The following is a 21,195-nucleotide window of genomic DNA, read 5'->3' on the forward strand; positions in this document are numbered from 1 at the left end:
GCCAGAAAGCTAATTTGTTGATACTTAATTAGATGGTCAACTATTTACTATTTATCTTCTGCATTAAAATTATTTTCAAATAACATATTAAATTATAAAAATCCCAACTTTTATATATTTTAACAATCAAGCAATATTTATAGATAATATGTCATTTAAGAGAGTAATGTATCAAATTTTGTTAAGTTAAATTTCATCATCTGAGTCCTATTTAAATTATAGTTCTTGTAAGTTCCAAAAATAATAACTGCTGAAAAGGTAACTTTATTGCTTTCCTTTGAAAGTGTATTGACACATTCTATTGGTTAAATAATATAAGGAAATATAATATACAAATTCTAAAGTGTCTCATATCAAAGCAATGTAAGTCTTACACATTTTCTCTGTGTAGTTTCATTCACAGCTACTTTATTTATGGACTTTAACTGGTGACAAAAAAATGGCTAAAAAAAAAAAAAAATCAGCTCCAAAAACTGACAAATGTGCAGCAGAAGACCATGAAAACATGCAGTGGTTTCATTAAATTAACAACAATAAATAGAAAAATGTAACTAACGTATTACCAGTTTGTGCCATAAATTTAGCAGCATCAGCTTGTTCCTGAGGGACCCTTTTTTCATGGACTGATCGAGGTCGCTGACTTTTAATTGTATGATCTCCCATCATTCCAAATTCTAAAGACAGAATAAAGGTATATGAAAGCCTGCGTGTAGACATTTCTCACAAATTACATTACTGTCCCATGCAATATGTTCCTACACAGACCTAGAAGTTATGGACAAATACACAATTCTAACTTTTCTATGCTGATCTACTTGGAATATGTCTAAACTTTAGCCAGAAAACCTGCAATCATGACCAGCTTTCAAGAAACAATAACAACAGTCAGTAAATGATACATCCGATGTTAAGTCAACTCAAGTAACAGAGCATATATTACGCTTCTCTGATAATGTTCTGAAGTCACATATCAGAAGGAAAAGATTCAACCGCACTGTTAATTGTTGTCCCTCAGAGAATCGTGAGTAGGTGTCTGCTGCCTCTGTCTAAATGTTTGTCACCCCCATAAGGTTTCCTGCACCTTCAAAAGGAATGGGCAGCTCTGTAATCTAATTTTCTTGGTCAAAAATGTCTGTTAATTTTTCATCCAAAGATGAGGTAGCCTTGGTGTGCCTCAAGGCTCACACACAAAAAAATAATAGTAATAACGGTAGCCTCAGTAATTCTGATTCTTATTTTCCTGATTTAACGAATACCTCACTCCAACTACATATTAGCAATGTTTTCTTTTTAAAATTGTATTAAAAATGAGTCTAGGTTTTTGTATTTAAATGTCCCATAGTAAAGCTACTAATAAAAACAAAAATTATCCTTGCCTAACATATAATTAGAAAGGAAATGTGGAGATGAAAATTCTGTGTAGCATGTTTCCAAAAACTCATGTGCTTAAAGAGGGTATATGCTCAGGGCTCCTGAATGGCTTTGTTTGCTGACTTGTTACAGTAAAATTATCTAGTAAAAAACATGTCTGGCATATGGAGTATTTGATAGCTCTAATTACTAATAGTAAGCTAGGAAAAGGAAATTCCTAGCAAGAATGAGACTATGAGGTACTTTCTCTTACATCACACATGTTCTAATCTCTGATACTCGAAATTTAAAGTTGAGAATCAAATTGTCACCAAAAGTTTTACAACTTAGCTTTTTACTCATCAAATCTTAAATGTTCTTATGCTAAAATACAATGTATTTGCAATGTACTTTGAAGGCAGCAATTCTGCCAACTTATGTCTTTTATGTAACAGAAAGACTAGCATGTTGTCTGTCCAATCAAAATCCCAACCAGTTATGACCCTGGACAAACCAACTTAAAAGAAATTCTTACTAGTGCATCCACTAAAGAGTTCACATCCTGAGATATCTGGAAAGTGTATATGTTTGTCTCTTTTTTTGTCAAATTGGAAAATATCAAAGAATAAAAAAATGAAAGTATTTATAAAATGTCAGTTTACTTCATAAAATAAAATCCATCACTATTTTTCTAACCCTGCCAACATTCTTTCATGCATTCCTGTGAAACTATCAGCTGTGTAAACCATTTCTCCTTGAGCATATAAGAAGTATCTAATTACTATTAAATTTACTATTTAGAAAGTTTTAGCTATAGTTACTCCCTATATGTATTTAAAATTATTATGTAATTGCAATGTCATTGTATCTTCAATAACAAACAAATAATGATGTTTAAGTTTTATTAACACTATACATCATTTTCTACTTAAAAATTATAATTTTACTTGCAGGTTTTGCAAGTTTTTATCACTTTCAATATTTATAACAGAGTATATCTTTCCATTATATAGTTGGGGCTCTAATGCTCACACTAAGGTAGGTTTGGCACAATAATGTGAAGGATGAAAAAATTTTATCCCGTATATACAACTTTTAGGTTACAAAGTAATGACAGAACCAATTTGATGGAAGACCATTCATAATATCAGTGGCAGCATGACTGTTATAACCTGTAATCTATCTTCTGAGGAAAATATTGTGATGCTAAAGCAAATGTGATTCTGATGCTTAAGGTTGTGGCTACTGCCAATTCACTACTGAGATACCACAAAAAATATAACATGAAATTTCTATTTATTTCTCTAATATAAATATGTTAAATATTTATTTTGGAAAAGGATTTAGGCTATTATTGTGTATTATTAGCCAAATAATTTGTATATTTCAAAAATATTTACAGTACAAATGACACATCTACCTTCAACTTTAGTGACCACTTGCCATCAATTTTTATGTCCATATGAGCATTAGTGATGATGCTTCACGCTTGTGATAATATTTAAGAAAATAAATCCTTCAAATATTTATAGCTTTAATTATGGCATAAACAAACAAATATTTAAAGTAGAATTGTTGCTTATTGTGGTAATAAAATTTAACTGGAAAATTTTTAAAGATGAGAATTGTGAGCCTTTGTTTTGTTTTGTATCAGAGATCAAATCCAGTGTCTCAATATACATTAGACAACTTCTCTGCCACTGAGATATATCTGAAGCCCAACACAACAATATATGGCCCTGATATAGATATAGCATCTATATTATGTAGGGTTTACCACTGATTTCTTAGAATGCAAATGAACACTATAGAAACATCTAAAAATATCTAGGCCTATTAGTCCAGATTACAGTTATCATTGAAACTGAAGCATGCTATTATCTAATCAAGAGAGTGCCTACCCAACATCTCCATTTTATTGTTAGAAAATATACATTCATTTTGTCTTACTATTAATAAAGAGTAAGATTTTTAACAACAAATTAGCATATCTCACAATGTATTATTTTCAAAACATTTATATTGCCTTTCACACCTTTCATGGTGGCATTATCTTTGTTTCTAATGAAAATAAAGGCCAATTTGATCGTTCAAATGTAAGAGACAAAGCTATTATACTGGTGTGCTTTCCTGTGGTCAATGTAATCTGTAGTAATATGATTTCTGGATAATATAAAGTCTTTATGAATGATTGGCTCATATTCATACAAGTCTGCATTGGCAAAGATAATATACTACATTAGTTACAAAGGAAAATAACCAAATTAAAAGATGAACTGCTTTGGTGAAAGCAAGGAAAAGCAAGTTACGAAGTCAAATGAAAAAGTACAGGGTAACAGGACATATATGCACATGGCACATGGCTTATGGAAACGAAGAGTTACTTCTTCTGTCTTTATGTTGATGGCATTGATGAAGTGGTGAGTAAGCAGCTATTTATGTAGAAAACCCAAAATGACTGAAGATGACTTGGAAGCTTCAGGGTTTTTCCCTCAGTCATCTGCTCAGCTTCTTGCTGAAAGCAGAAGTCCCAACAGTTAGATGCATGAAAGAAAGGTTTTAAACATCGTTTCCCTCAAGTCTAGGCCGATGACTTGATTAAGTACAAGATCCCTTGGAAATCCCTACGGATCCAAATAGACTTTAGACTTTTCTCTTGAACATCAATCATCAGTTATGGGAATTTTGTTCAGAGAGCAAGGAAGACACTGATAATATGATTTAATTTATCAAAAAGTTAAAACATGTCTATTCATTATTTTACTATGTGTTTATTTTAAATATATGGACAAGCATATGACACCGAAGAACAGGCATTAATATTGGCACTTAATATACAGACTGGCTTCATAACGTGCAGACTTTCCTTTGCACTCCCAACAACAACATAGTACAGGCCATAAATGCTTTTCCCAATGTTCCAAGAGTCATGCCCTAGTTATAAAGTGTTCCAACTGTACTACTGCTTGCCAGAGAACTATACTTTTGCTCACCGTTTTCTCCAATAGAAAAGTCCCCTCCTACAGCAATATCCTAGTAAAGGCCCTTTCTATTCTCAACATCAGCAATAGCACCAGGTATCACTTCCACATCAAAGTATTAAGGAAAAGCACTTGTCTCCTTGAAATACTAATTTGCCTAGTACTGCAAAAGGATTTGTATTTTATCTATTATGTAGATATAATTAATATATATATATATATATATATATATATATATATATTTTTTTTTTTTGTTTTTCGAGACAGGGTTTCTCTGTGTAGCCTTGGCCATCCTGGACTCACTTTGTAGACCAGGCTGGCCTCAAACTCACAGCGATTCGCCTGCCTCTGCCTCCCAATGCTGGGATTAAAGGCGTGCGCCACCACATCTGGCTATAATTAGTATGTTATATAGATATATTTTATTTTTCCTATCATATACAAAATTTTTCCCATTTTCTTTATTTGATAAACTATCTCATGTACCCCTGACTGTCCTGGGACTTGTTATATAAGAAGAGATAAACCTTAACTCTACCACTGTACCACATACCCAGCCCCCACAATATAACTTTAAGAACACACCTAGAAAAATTAAATGAGATTTTTTTTTCATCAAAGTATAACAGGAGAGAATATCAAATACATTTCTTGTGGGCAAATGAAAAGTCTATCATTTAGTTGCCAAAGATAGTATAGACAAGTAGATTCTGTTAAGAAGCATTAACATTATCTTTGAGGCAAGTTAATTTCAGTTAATGTATTCTAGGTTCACCTCTGGGCTAGAATATCATTACCAAATTTCTCATTTATTTTCATATTAGTTAAAATAGTTGGCACAATTATTTTGTGTGTAAAAAACTTTTCTGCATAATAAAGTTGAAAAATATGTAGACAGTAAAGAGAAACTCAGATCACCACTATGAGAATGTATTTTTGATCTCTGAGGTTTTCTAATTTGTCTAACTTTTTTGTTATTTTCTCATTTCATAAGCATTCATTAAGTGCTTATATATACAAACATTTTATGAAAATACAGAGGAGAAAAGTGCAAAGATTAAAATTTCCACAATCAAAAGTGTTTCTAGAAATAGCATGCATTATCAAAGTATATATATTGTATTTTGGTTGTATTTGATAACTTCCCAGATTAATTCCCATTCTTTTCTGACATATATCCATATTAATTTGAGGTCATTTTTCTGAAAATGCACTAAAATTACTTATGCTTTCCTGTAACTTTTAAAAATGTGGATAAAAGAACACTCGCACAGATATACACTACTTAAGCACACTTATTTTATTATTTTTTTTTTTTAAGAGGCAAAGTGGCTCAAATAGGAACAAAGCTCAAAAACCGAGACAAACACCAAATAAGAATGAAAATGTTAATTTTATCAGTCTGTTGCTCCCATCTTTTATTATTTGTTTGTGTTTTAGACAGGGTGTCACTGTACAGCTGAGGAGGGACTGCTGGAATTGCAATCCCATTATCACATCCAACTTCTTCTCTTTCCAAGGTATCTGAACGCCCTCAGTGAGTCTGCCTTTAAACTCCTCCAGTATTACAGGAAAGGCGGCTGTGGATGGACTTATTGCCGTAATTAGAATCTTGAGTAGAGAGGCATCATAAGGCAAGTGAGCAGCACCACTGGGTGCCCTCCATGCCCACACTCCAGTCGGAGCAGGCCACCTGGGCTGGCTGAGCTCAGAGGCCGACCTGCAGCTTGTAGGTCATTCTTAATTTATTGGGTTTTATTTTGTTGCATATTTGTTTGTTCCACAATTTTGTAAGTAGGGCAAGGTTCAATTGGTTTAAGATTGTTTATCCGCATCTCAAACTGTCTTACTCAAGTATTTTCATCCTTCTGAACATATACTTAATTTTCACCTAAGATTATTTTAAAGATATGCAGTAAGTCAGCTGAAAAGACAGGTGGGACACAGGGCTAAGGAGTGCCACCACCCTTGGGCATGGCACTGGTTGAGTGAGTAGCTCAACGGTGGTAGGCCAGACCACCTGCTACTGAGTCTTCTCCAGGAAAGACTTGCAGCCCCTAAGACGCTGCTGGACAACCACCTCGCACTCAGACTCATTGCCACCATAGGGATCTTCAATAATGAATTGTTTCTGTGGGTCATAGCTCCCAATAGCTGAGTTCTAACTTTGAAGTTTTTAACTTGATTGCTTTTTCTATTCAAATATCTCAGGTTGCTCTCATCCATGTGTAGTATATAATTGAATGTGGCAGTCTTCTTTTTTAATCTGCCATGCTATGTGATTCATGGAGATGCCATGTTTTCTCATGCAGCTCGGCCCTTGATAGTCACGAGGGTTCCCCACTTCGCAGGTGGATGTAATCGCACTGTCTATCTTTCAGTTATCTGAAACACTTCCATCAGCTATCAAATCTGAAAACTGCCTCTGCAATGGATGACCGGCAAATGTTACCGAGACACGAACAGCACTGACTTGGACCCAACCTCTGCCCTCAAAGGCTATAATTTTAAGTATGTAAATTAGGAAAATTTATTAAAAAGCACTTTAACAATACTTACTCTTCATTATAACTAATAGACTCCAAAGCACAGAAAAATGACTGGAACACAATTTTAAATGAACTTGAGAGTAAAAGTTGCATAATAATTTGATAAATATTAGAAAATATTTAAAAACAAAGACATTATTAAAATACAAGGAACTTGAGGAATTCATTAAAATTTGAGATATCAGTGAGGAGTCCTTACTATACATCATTTTAAGTTTAATTATCATATTTACATATTCTTATACCTGACTACAGGGATAAAGATGTTACATCTCACACTTATAAAACAGCACCCTACTTTGAAAATACTTTGGCTGAATTACTTTATTAGGGACCTAAGATGCTTATAAGAATTGGTAAAGCCTTAACGAATCATGTATATGCTACTAATACGTTCAAAGATGAGTTCATAATGTTCAGAAGTATACATGAAGTTGTAAAATATCATTTATGTGATATGAAAATATTTACTAAGTTACTTACCACATATGTGTTATGTGTGTTAATATATAAATGTATATTATCAATGCATATTTGTTAGATATATATGTGTGTGTGTGTGTATGTGTGTATTATCTTTACAGTATAAACTACTGAATTACTGTAAGCCAGTATTGGAGATTGCTTGAGAAATATTTTATATTGTTTAGTAATGAAGAAAATGGACATATGAACACATACTAGTAAATGCAATTCTACAATTCAATGGTAAACTAGTAGTTGAATGTATTTTCTTGTTCATTTACATCAGAGCACCAGGGCTTTCCTCGTATCTACTTTAGTACATTTTGCTGCAGACAAAAACCTATTATACTATGGCATTTTAATAAGCTTTTTTACTAATATGGCCTGACAAGATCTTAAGAATCTGAAATATATGAAAACAGAGCTGTCTTTAGATAAAATTATTTCTGATTTTTTTCAAACTAGTGTAGAGATTGATTTTTTGTTTGTTTTTTCACAAAGTTTGTGACATGTCGAGGAGTCCTGTGTGAAAAGGCTTCAAAGAGAGCAACCAAAAGATTTGTCTCTCACCCTTCACTGGAAACAAAGCAGCAAAGCCAAGCACAAAAGGGAACAAGCCAGATGTTTTCTGGGAAGCCAGATTTTCTTAAGGGGAAACAGACTGGCCTCAGAAGTGATTGAGGAATTAAAGCTTTGGTTAGAAGATACAGAGATTTGAAGATTAGTTTGATTCATTTCATCTGTATCACTGTTTGTGTGTATTTATGTGTACCTCGTGTCTGCAGTGTCTAAAGAGTCCAGAGGGGAGTGTCAGGTCTCCAGGACTGTAGTTTTAGAGAGTTGTGAACTAGGATACTGACTCCCTATTGTCTTATGTCTAGGCTCAGCACTGGAATTGGAGGTCCCTGTTGTTAGGCCCTTAAAGTGTGTGCTGTGCATCTGAACAAGGGTCTTAATCCTTTCTCACAAGCACTGTGCTGACTGATCATCAACAAAGAGTTTCCATGGAGAACTGTATTCTTATTTTGTTTTCTGATTTTTTAAGGCATTCACTAGTTTGCCATCTTGATAAGTCTCACCCTCATATAATTATGATGATATATATTTTCTTAGAAATTGTGAAAAAATTATTCTTCTAGATTTTAAATTATAGCTCATATTATATGGCACTTTAAACTCGCCAAGTTATTTCTCATTTATAATTTTAACAGCAAGCCATAGAATAATTTGATTTAAAGAAATGTTACTATGTATAGACTTACTGGAATTTTTATGAGATATTCCATGAAAATCTTACATTACTAAAGAGATTTATTTAATATGATCCTCCAAAAATAATTAGTATATTATACTATAAGACCCTTTGCCTTTTTGTTATAATACTAATAGGAAATAAATTTAAAATATTTAAGTATTAAATTTAAATACCAAGTTTAAAATATTATATAAATGGTTGTTTGATGAAAAAGTAAATATATAAGCTATAGGTAATAAAAAACATATTTTCTTTCCCATAGAAAATATTCGCACCTAAATCTTGAGTTGTCAGCTCTCAGATTGTGCTGTATTTTCTGAAGGCGAGAAAAGGGTTTATTCTGTCTTTGATGTATTTTTGTTTTTAACCTCATTCAATATATGGATGAAGAGATGTATGTTTCGGGGTCCGGGAATGACGAGTAAGTGGTTTGGGTCATGTCTTACTAACAACCCTCATATGTCCATCACTTACTGCAGAACATTGCAACTTAAAGCGGTGCTGTTAGCATAACATCTACTAAAATAAACATCAGATTCTCAGATACAGTGTCTGTGCTTTCTAAAGTAACCAGGATGCTAACTCAGAGCTTCCCTAATCTTGTAGATTATTTTTCAGAGACAAGTAAAAACACATGGTTTATTATCTCTGCACTTTCCTAAGACATCAGCTAACACCCAGTCAAGCGGACTTCAATAAATGGGCTAAATTGCTAGCCAGGTCCAATTCGGTATGTCAATCTAAGAATGATGCACATTGGCAAAGCAGTGGCTAAGATGCTGACGAAAGTGAAGGCCACTTTAATTGGCCTGTACCCTAAGAGTCAGTGTAGATGAAGGGACAAGGAAATTGGCAACTAGGAAATGCAGTTCATATTTCAGAATACCATGCCTCAGCCTGGTGCAAATGCAAGTGCAGAAAATCCAGGCCCCAGGTTCTCTTTATGTTCTATGATTACACTTGTTCTGAATTCCCAGGTTGGAATTCAGTCCGTGAGTGCATGGATCAACTCACCAGACCAAGAGGCCTAGACACCTGACCAGGGCTGATTAAAGGTTTTGTAGATTTACACACGTCTTCAAGCCTGTGATTTTTTTTCAGTACATTTGTTTGGCTGTTTCAAAACATTGTTTATTTAATCAGCATTTAGGAGCCTTCTTGATCCAGTTCTAAGTATTGATGCAATGTTTGTCCAGCCTGTAAATCTCCAGACTTCACAGTGTACACTTGAGTGAATTTTGCAAGTATACTCTTGTAAGATTCCACATTGCAGGGAGTTCTCCCAGAAGGGGAGTAGTTTTCAAATGTACTTGAGAATGGATGGTTTTTACTCATTCGAAAGAAATTATGCATCCACTCTACTCCATATGAGACTCTAAATACTGGAGCTATGGTGATAAATTAAAAAGATAATTTTTTTTGTTGTAATTGGCTTTGCAATTGCTCCTATTCAGATTTGTAAAACGTAAAAATATATAAATATTAACTATACAACATTACCCATCAAGAGTTAATCATCAGTTACCATATATATTCAGATTTATAACTTTTGATTAATGCTTTATATCAATTTAAAGCTAATGTAAATGTATACTTCAAAAATATTATTTGACATCTTTGTTAAGTGAATATTAAAATGAAAACCATGGGCATGATAGTCATGTCACCACATTTCAATTTCCTCTTTTTTAATTTCCTGATTTTGTCCATTGCTCAGTTAATCTTTTTAAACCTCATTAAAAATAATTTTCCATCCTCATTTCTTATTTTCATATAATTTAATTATTTTGTTTCTTAAAAGTACAAATGGAAACATACCGTAATACTTTGGGCGTGGTGATAAAACTTTGTAATTGCAGTATTTGTGATGTCAGGTTGAGAGAATTACAAATTTGTGGCTAGCCTGAAATAAACAGTGGGTGTACAGCATGGTGGGCATATATAGAAAGAACATATATCAAACAAAATAACACAACAATAAAGAACAAATCTGTATCCTTAGATACTTGGGACATTGAGAAAAACAGATAGGAAATTGAAAGTCAGCTGGGGCAACTTAATGAAGCTCTTCTTCCAAATAAAAAAATAAAAGAAGGTTGGATCTAATAGATAGATAGTGGATTGCCTACTTTACTTCTTGGTGCCATAGGTTCAGTGCCAGTCCCAAACACAACACAAGAGCATATATCTACTTATGTACATATATATGTATGGTTTTATAGCTGTATATATGTTATATATGCATATACATATATATGTACATATACTTCCAATCTCTTTCAAATATTTATCCTGGTATACTTGACTACAAGTAGCATAGTAAGGAAAGGCATATATTGTAATCTTCTTGGTGTATTTGATGCTTAGGAAAGTTCAGCCTCCCTATCTTGGTTAATGCCTTTATGCCAACTCCAATTCTGTCCCACACTGAGTACCACTCTTCCTTTTTGCTCCCTGTATCTGCTCTTTTAACCCTTTGCTGTGCATTTGATCTGGTCCTAAATATAAACAGAGTTGGAGTTTTAAAATCATATGTGACCTTCTTTCTCTTAATAGATGTGGTGGTTTGAGAGCTTAGCCATAGGGTGTGGCACTATTAGAAGGTGTGGCCTTGCAGGAGGATGTATGTCACTGTGGAGGTGGGCTTTGAGGTCTTATATACACAAGTTATGCCCAGTGTGGCACGCAGTCTCCTTCTGCTGCCTGGGGGTCAAGATGTAGAACTCACAGCTCAAGCACCATGTCTCCCTGTGTACTGCCATTCTTCGTGCTATGATTGTAATAGACTAAATCTCTGAAATTTCAAGCCAGACCAATTAAATATTTTTCTTTACAAAACTCATCATTGCCATGGTGTCTCTTTACAGCAATAGACCCCTAAGAAATTTAAAGTGATTATAATTATTAGATGTATTAAAAGGTTAAACCTGCTTTTACTTAGTATGAGTTTGTCTTTATTAAGCCTCCCTACTATTTCACTTTTCTGTTTGTAATGTCTTTTAGATTGGTAGGAGTTTTTTATTATATTTTCTCTTAGAAATTTTAATGTAGGTTTAAAAATTTTTCAATATTGAATACTAATTATTTCCTATGCACAAAATAGTGCATTTTTACCTGATCAGAATCTGAAATAAGCATCTATGCTACCTTACACAAAGCCAGAAGTTTAGAAGTGTTGTCCATATCTCTGCCTTGACCCCGGCATGAGGGGTATGAAGGATTGTAGGAGCCAAAGGGGTCAAAGACAACAGAAGAACATGGCCTACAGAATCAACTTAACAGACCTCATAGGGTCTCACAGAGATTGAAAAAGTCAATCCAGGGGCCTGCATGCTTCTGAGCTACTTCCTCTACATATATGTTGTGGTTGATTAGCATGGGGTGTTTGTGAGATTCCTACCAGTGGGAGTAGGGCTGTCTCTGACTCTTTGCCTGCTCTGGGATCCTTTTCCTCCTACTGTGTTACCTAGTAGGCCTTGATATGAAGGTTTATGCCTAGTCTTACTGCATCCTGTAATGCCATGTTCAATTGATATCCTTGGGAGGCCTGCTCTTTCCTGAAGGGAAATGGGGGGACAGCAGTGGATCTGGGGCAGAAGGGAGGTGGTCAGAGAGAGATGAAGGAGTCGAGGGAGGGAGGCCATCACTATGATGTATTATATGAGAGAAGAAGAACAAATACACCCGTACCCCATGTATCAATACTCTAGGATGGACTGTTAGGTCTAGCTCCCTTGACTGTATCAATACTCTAGGATGGACTGTTAGGTCTAGCTCCCTTGACTGTTCTTGAATCCATTTACCTTGATTTCCCACTTCATATTAATGCTAGAAAAAAAAATAGATGATTAAAATTGTTCTTCCCCCTAAATTTGAACATACTTTTTTACCTTGATCAGTTTCCCATGAAGCTGTTTCTCTTGATGAAAGCAATTTTTAAAAATGTCGTGAACTGAAATCAGCATCTCTAACATGCAAAGCACAAGCCACGTCACCCCCACCCCACAAAAAAAAAAAAACAACAACAACAAAATAAAAAACAACAACAACAACAACAACAAAAAACCTCCAGGCCTTGGATTTTTCCTTTTATTCATGGAGTTCTAAAGTGTTACTAGCATGTGTCCAGGCATTCCTGTTCATTCAGCATACATGCATGGAATGTGCCCTTGGAATTCAACACCAACACTTCCATAGTGCACATGGAGTGTGTTCATCCTAAATAAATTTCCTATTTCTTTCTGTTTTTTTCCTATGTTGTTGAGCTTATGAATGTCTCCTGTACTTTCATGCCAGCTCCTCTACACTCATTAAGAAGTTTCTTTAGGACAATTGAGGTCCTGATTTCTGATTATTAGACAGTGAGTATAAAAACTAAGACAATCTTTACTTTTTATTTCCCTCTCTGAACAATGCTTGTAATAGAAAACTTTCACAACACCATTGTCAGTTCACGTCCCACTCACACAATAACATCAAGCAATGTGACTTCAGATTTTTTCCTCAAACAAAACTCTTGAAAGTGAGTTGTCTTTAGAAACTGCCACATTCATTGGATCTGCATCTGACACCCTTCCACTTTTCTCTAGCCCACAACCTTTCTTGCAAAGCTCATCTCCCAGGCTTGCAAAGCTGGCAGACTTGACTTAATTCTCTTCCTCTTCAATTCCGCCTCCCCTGCCCTCCCCCCACTTTGATTGTCATTGCCTAGGTAACCCCTCATCCACTACATAATGTGCTTACTTTGGGTTGTGCTTCAACATTGCACCCCAAAAAAAATCCCACTCAACCCCACACAGTCAAATATGGCTTTCAAGCACACAGCTGTCTTTGATACAGCCCACTACGATCTTTCTGACTACCTATGCTAAGTATTTGCATATTCTGTACGCAAACTTAGCATTTATGATAACAAGTTAATTATTTCTCTTAGGCCAGCTGCTTGTGTTGTATGTTTTAAATTTCTGCTTAACAAACTTTCACTTCCCCAAATAAACATTTGATGAATAAATAAGTAGCAAAGTAAAAATAAGTTGAGCAAATAGAGTATAGAAAATACCTCAGGCTTATCAAAACATCATGCTGGGCCATTTGTGCATCTTTAAAAAAGCACTGGATATAAATCTGAAAAGCTGAAGATTAAAGTTTGTTTTGCCTAAGAGAAGATGATGATTATAAGTTGGCTGAGGTTGCCAGTCAGAGTAGCTAGATTTCATGGGGATAGTTGAAAGAGAGCTAAAGGTTACGAAATATTTAGGTAGAAGAAAGGAATGGGTGTAGAAAAATCTGGAAAGTAAAAATAGAAGAAGCTATAAGAGATGCATTCCTGAACTTCAAAAATTATGTTAAAAATAGTGATACTTAAAGATCCAAGATGGCGGCGCTGATCTCACAGTGCTTCTGAACAGCAGGGAAACCAGGACTGCACAGTGACCTAAAGACCAAATTGAGAGCTACAAAACACCCGTGCTGCTGATTCCCAGATGAGAGGGATCCACATAGTATGAAGCATGTGTGAAGGCCCTGGACATCCAACTTGCCCACAGAAATGTCCCGGGGGACAACCTTCATTAGCTGCCATTTTGAGAAAAACTGTGAGACACCTGTGCAGCGTTGGGCTCTCTCCGCCTGTCTGCTGCTTACAGATCTGGAACACAGAACACACAGGCAGAACTGAGCCCCAGCATGACCACCCTCCACATTAGCTGCCATTCTGCCAGCAGCCTCCAGCTCGGATCGATCTCTCTCTCTCTCTCTCTCTCTCTCTCTCTCTCTCTCTCTCTCTCTCTCTCTCTCTCTCTCTCTCTCTCTCTCTCTCTCTCTCTTTCCGCCCATCAGCTGCTTACTGGTCTAGCCCATCTGCATTACAGAGCAGATAGGCATAGCCCTGCCATCTCAAAAAGGCCTGTGGAGCACCAGAGCTACTTTGGGTTCCTATTTCTCTCAGCCACCCAGCCACTTACCCGCCTGGCCCTCTCTGTGACACAGAGCATAGAGGTAGAGCGGAGTCCAGGTGCCAGCCATAATCCACATTAACTGCCATCCTGCTTAAGAGAAAGTTGGATCACTGAAATTCTTTAGAATTTAATTTAAATATGGCTATCTGTTCATTTTGTATAGTTTCTTTCTACAAAATGGATGTACAGCTATGTAGCATTTTTATAGTGGAGACACCCAAATATAATTAACATAGAATTAGGTTAATGTTGTTCAGACTTTTCATCTCGGCTGCAGGTTCCCTCTAAGTGTTTTGTAGGTTTTTATTTCATATATCATGGGAGGGAACTATGCTAAATAAAGAGCTTCACAATGTGGAGTGCTGGTAAGTGATGTTTATATTGCATCTTCCCTCTTGCTTCCAACATTGACAACCTAATGCTTTTGTAATTTTGCCTCAACTGGGAATATCTTCATGGAACATGAATAAGATACATTATTTCTCAAACAAAGCACCAGAGAGTATAATTACTGGGGTATCTTAGACATATTTTGGAAGAAGCATAGAAATAATAGACATACATAATATATAAATTCTTTATATTCATAAGTTACTGATATGGAATTGGCATTAATTCTGGTGTCCTTTGAGATCGCAATGGTTTTAAACTCTAACTTTTGTAAAAGACTGTAACTGCCAGAGAAATTCTCAATTCTTCTTAGTAAATGGCTGAGATAGAACTGAACTCCCCCAGCAGACAATCTGTTAATCACTTACAAAGGTCATGGTTGAATCACATAAGAATTTAATTTTCTATGTAACAGTACTCTACATTTTGCTCAAAGCCTAAGGTCTCCACGAACAAGACTTTCCCATTACTCCAAAACACTAGATGGATCTCCAAAACAATCCTGGAAAAATATTCTTCCAGACATTAAAAAATGAAAATAAAAAAAGAAAGAACCACAAGCAACTACCACATGATGCTTGACATTTCAGAATGACCTTTGTGTAGAATAAAAAGTCATTTTCCAAAAAGCCAACATTCAAACTTTCCCAGAAACAAATTTGCAAATGAATAGACATTATAAGCTAAAAAAGGAATTACTGCCCTTGATATATATATAATTTTTTGCCAACATTACTGAAAATCAGTAAAGGTAAGTGCCCAGATTGCATACAAATATTTCATCCATTTTCACATCACTGCTACAACACTGTTAAACCTGCATTGACAACTCTGAAAATGTAAAATTTTTGACAACTCTGCAATTTTTTTTTTAAATTTCAAAACCTTCCACCACAGCCTTCTGTGATACCAAATATATCCTTTCCTGGTATCCAGACTGTTTCACTGAATTTAGTAATTTCAGCATTCAAATCAAGTCTGAGACTCTCTGTCTTGACCTTGATGCTGCCATATGATTTCCTTGCTGGTCATTCTACACAAGTTTTCTCTGTTCTTCAAGCAATGCACAGTCTCAACACAGATTGATCAGACCCATTCAGCTCCTTTCATGAGACAGAACACTAAGTGACACACAGGACAAAGTTACCATGAAAATTGTCATTCTAAATGAAAACTCATAGCTCACAGAAATCTCAGTATTTTCTCCCATCTGCTTTTAATAGAGGACTGTAATGTTTCTTTAGCTTTCACTTGTCACTGTTTTTGGTAAAAAAAAAAGGTGCAAATTGTTATACCATCTATATATGCATGCTGTTTTATCTATTAGAGTTGAAAATTTTAAAAACACAGTCACTGTTCTTAAGAGAAATGTGTAAAGTGTGAAGGAAGCATGTATCCCCTGTTTCTAAATCCTACGTTATTCTAGATTCTAAGTTATTCTAATTCTTTAACATGATTTTTCTGTAGCAACTTTTAAATGTTAATTTTAACCTAGTCAGTCATTCTCTTCCACATGAGTAAAACAATAGAGATGTGGCCGATATGTATAATTATTTATTACAGAAGTTTTCTGGACCAACAAGTGATTAGAAAAAGTAAGCAGGAACTAGTAATAATAAAATTGATTTGAGAATTTATTTTCCAAGATGATTTAGGGGCTAAGAAAATGCCATTGCACATTTGATCCTACAAAAAAAAAAAAATGACTAAAACTAATGAAACGTAAAGGCTATAAAAATAACAAAAAATGCGGCCATAAATTATGTTATGTATCTTTGTCGTTTAATGATTTTCAAGGATTTGAATAATGATTACAGGTCATTTTTAAAACCAGTAAAAGAATCTTTAAAACGCTGGTGGTTCGCACTATCCTAGACCATTTCAATGAGAGAATTACATTTGTGTATCTACATAGATATTGATGAAATGCAGGCAACAGCCAAGTTTTTGTTTTTTCTATACTTTTGTGGAAAGATAGAAGCAAACTGGGACAATGGCTGGAGGGAAGATTAGAGTGGAATATTTGGGAAACTTTTTAACCTAATTTGGAAAACTCATTTACAGTTTGTAGATAATCAAAGCACTGCTGTGAAGCAAGGCAACATGGGGCTGGTCCCTTCTCCACACATTCCTGGGGATAGATAGCAAGGCTGTAGATGGAGGTCAGGATCAGCCTGAAGCAGGCTGACTCTCAAGTAGGACACAGGTACTCTGCTTGACCAACCAAGCAGAAAGAGAGGTCTGCTAGAGTTGTAGTTGCTACCAAAATAATAATAAGCACATTCTGCTCTGAACTGACTCAATCTCCATGTGACTATTTAATCTTTTAGTCCACAATTAAGTATTTTTGTTTAGTTCTATGATGGACAGTAAATAGAGATGTTTTATATTATTTTTTAAAAAAACAGACATTATTATTATTAACACAAGAGTCTCAGAAAAGGACTTGGTATTCTTGTGATCTAGAGGAAGAATGAACTTAACAGTAACAGTAAAAACCTGAAACTTAATGGGAGAGCCTATGCAAGCACACTAAACGACTACTGTTTATTGTTAGACACGATGCCTTAATAACCCACACCATGGTCTCAGACCAACTATTTGGGTTAGTCATGCAAATGGAAAACAATATTCACAGTCAGGAAATGTAAGACATCGAGGAAAACTCCAATGATCTTGTTTAGGTCATCTATTGTATATATGTGTAAAAATATAAATATGCACGTAAAAAGATAAAAATAAAAAATAAATATGCTTTCTTTCTCTCTGCCATTCTGTCATTCTGTTCTGCCCTGCCTCTGTCTGTCTGTCTGTCTGTCGCCTGCCTGCTTGCCGGCCTGCCGGTCCCCCTTCCCTCTTCACATGTGTGGGGTATATGGTATATGCACATGCATGTGTGAGTGCCTGCACATGTGGAGACAATGGTTCACGTCAAGCATTTTTCTCTACTGCTCTATATCATATCATTTTAAACCTTTTAAATTTGATGTCGTAACACATAAATACCAGGGAGATTTGTGAAACCACTGGCAATATAGTAAACCTTCAAAAATGTAACAAACACCAGGTTCCAGTATTCATTATGTACCTGGGATCATTTTATGTTATTGTAGGTCAAGTTTTTTTTTTTTTTTCCAGAGCTGAGGACCGAACCCAGGGCCTTGCACTTGCTAGGCAAGCGCTCTACCACTGAGCTCCCTGTGGGTCAAATTTTGATGCTCATTGTTGAGATTTGACACAGCACGCATCACCACTGTTTAACACCCAAACTCTTTTCATGTGAAATAATTGCCTGTTTGGATAAGTGAGATAGAAAACAACAGAGGAGAAAATTCCGAATGTCCAGAAGGCACACATTCCTTCTTTGCTTATCTGCTGTGCTTTCTAAAACATTCATTTACTATTTCTTAATAGCCTGCATATGTCAATAAAAAGTTGATTAACACCAAGGACACACAAGAGTCTACACTGCCATAAGCCTAAATAAGCATAATGACTGATTATTATTTAGGTTATTAAACCCAGCGATAGCGTTGGAAGTGATTATTTAAGAGGTAGGTGTTATCAGACTGTGACAGAGAGAGAGAGAGAGAGGTTATTACTGCAGGAGGCTCCAATGCAAAGGCCATCGCATCACATAGCACTTCTCTGGCTTTGGAAAGCATCGAGTTATATCCGGGCTCACTCAGCTTTCCAGTTAAGGCCAAGAGTCTCGCCAAGGCATGGTTACTTCTACAGACATCATAAAGTGGACCACCTGCTTGTACCACACTGACTGACACAGTCTCTCAAAGAACCGCAGACTGCGGTTTTTCAAAATGATAATCTTCATGCACGAGAACCATTCTTCTTAATGTCAATGATTAGAAACCACCATACGTGGTTGTATGAGATGAAAACATCTAGGCGCAAGTTAGACCTAGCTCAGGGTAAAGACATGGTTCATAAGAGTTCATGTGTTATGCTGAAATCACTACACAAGAAAGGAGCATTTTCAGAGAAGAATGAAGCATTCTCTACATCGGCCTATTAGGGTGCATTAGCTGTTGTCCTTTCCATCGGCTTTCATTTTCTAATCATTAAAAGCACACTATATGCCTGTGCCTTTAAATCACTGGTCTAGTAAAAAACACCTACTGGACATCTCCAATATGTACATTAGGATATAATGCAAGCACACTGAGTCTGAATCTCAACTGAAACACCTCTGGAGTATGCAGTTTTAGCAAGCATCAGGCAAGTCACAGAAGCATCACTGTTAAAGATAAACCCTAACCATTATGAAATGTCATACAACATCTGTATTTCTGTTTTCTATTTCAATATTAGAGTACTTGACAGTGCAAATGATTATTAGACATGTATGGTAAAAAACAGAAAGCAAAACAAAAAAAAATTATCTTATATGTATGGTTTTCCATCCTTGGTGGCACCTTGAACCCTAAAGGTTTCTTTGTGTGTTTGTTTGTTTGTTTTTACCAGTTTTATTAATTTTACCTGCTAGCAAGCCCAGGATTTGGGATTTTTTTTATATATGTGCATAATATACCTCTTCAGTCTTATAAATCAAATCTGATATTCAAACTTCTGACTGAACTTAGACAAAGTACATCTTATATATGCCACTAAAAGCTAGCTTTGTGAAGGGAATCGTATTAATTTATCAAACGGTAGATGAGAATTTATTAAATATTTTCAGGTGGAATAAATAAAAATGTCATAGTCACCAGCCTGAGGAAGGGAAAGGACTGTAAATGCTACAGGTGTTACAGACAGAATGACGGGATGCTTGCACCAAGCTTTGGGTTCTCTTCTACAACAGGTCCAAGTAGAATTTACTATTGAAAAATGCTATTCAAGATTTTTATGGGATATTATCACAAAACCCCTACTTATCTCTCTTTTCATTATTTAATTAATTTATTCAGATTACAACTCAATTGTTATCCCATCACTCGTATCCTCCCGATCCTCTCTCTCTCACGCTTTCACCCTATTGCCCTCTTCTAAGTCTAAGACCAAGGAAGACCTCTTTCCCCACTATATGGTCATAGGCTATCAAGTCTCATCTTGGTAGCCTGCTTATTCTTTCTTTGAGTGCCACCAGGCCTCCCCACCCAGAAGATGTAGTCAAATACGGGGCACCAGAGTTCATGTCAGAGTCAGTCCCCACTCTCCACATAACTGTGGAGAATGTATTGCCCACTGGGTAGATCAGAGTAGGGGTTTGATGTTTATTACTTGTATTGTCCTTGATTAGTGCAATAGTTTGAGCAGACCCTCCCTGGGCCCCAATCAACCCATCATGATGTTCTTGTTATAGGTTTCTAGGACCCTCTGGATCCTTCTATTTCCCTATCTCCTATATTTCTCTGATTATATCTGTGAAAGAAAAAGAACTTAAGCCTTATATGTGCTAAGCACATTATCTGCCATGGAGGGTACCCCCTATATGGGTTTCTAATATTGTCATCACCATTCTTGTATGGCCTGTTCACTATGGTTTGAAATTTTTAAATAATGAGAAATATAGCAACAGAAAAATGCTATATTGTGACCCACAATAATTATATGAAATATATTTTTTCATTTCTATTAGTGAAGTTTTATTGGAACATTGTCATATGCTTTATTTTTATTGTTGTTGTTGTTGCTCATTTTTGGGACAGGGTCTTATTATGTATCTCAGGCTGCCGTTAAATTAATGATCCACCTGATTCAGCCACTAAAGTCCTAGGTTTATATCTGTTTATATGATGTAGATGACAAAGGTAGAGGTAAGTAGTTGTGACAATGCTTGTATATCATACAAAATTGAAAAACACTCTGTGGCCCTTTAAGGAAAAAAATTGTCAGACACTTTTAAAACCAAAAATATTGGAATTGTTTGGAATGTCAATAAAAGGTGAATAATATAATCAAGTGTTTAAAAAATTTTTTTTCATGGGAGTTGTTTGCTAAAAAAAAAGGTTATTTCTTGATTTAAAATTATAAGGGATTTAGAGATACAATAATATACAATCATATTTTTGTTATTAAATTTTGGCCTATCATATGTTATAAGTTACCATCATTCTTCATTGGCTTTTCCTTTGTGATTTATTTCATGGTTAGATTACTAATCCCACTTTCTAAGAAGCTCCAGTGAGAAGTGAAATATATGGGAGATATCCAACATTAAGTATTCTATGCCTAAAGCCACATCGAAGTTTATCAGAAAACATAGACCCTTTGTTTGTACCTGTCAG

The 21,195-nt window shown here is 35.4% G+C and overlaps 1 protein-coding gene and 1 pseudogene across 2 annotated transcripts in view; both read right to left on the minus strand.

The window, feature by feature from the left end:
* Window positions 1-21,195, minus strand: part of Adgrb3 (adhesion G protein-coupled receptor B3) — a 707,858-nt gene that overhangs the window by 471,157 nt on the left and 215,506 nt on the right. For both annotated transcript variants that reach the window (XM_051153002.1, XM_051153001.1), the window contains exon 3: window positions 564-674. In XM_051153002.1, the coding sequence (XP_051008959.1) occupies window positions 564-674 (111 nt within the window). The remainder of the gene's footprint in view (window positions 1-563; window positions 675-21,195) is intronic.
* On the minus strand, window positions 6,355-12,123 carry LOC127195249 (low molecular weight phosphotyrosine protein phosphatase-like; annotated as a pseudogene).

This window comes from Acomys russatus, chromosome 11 (genome assembly GCF_903995435.1).
Source record: "Acomys russatus chromosome 11, mAcoRus1.1, whole genome shotgun sequence".
Taxonomy (NCBI): Eukaryota; Metazoa; Chordata; class Mammalia; order Rodentia; family Muridae; genus Acomys; species Acomys russatus.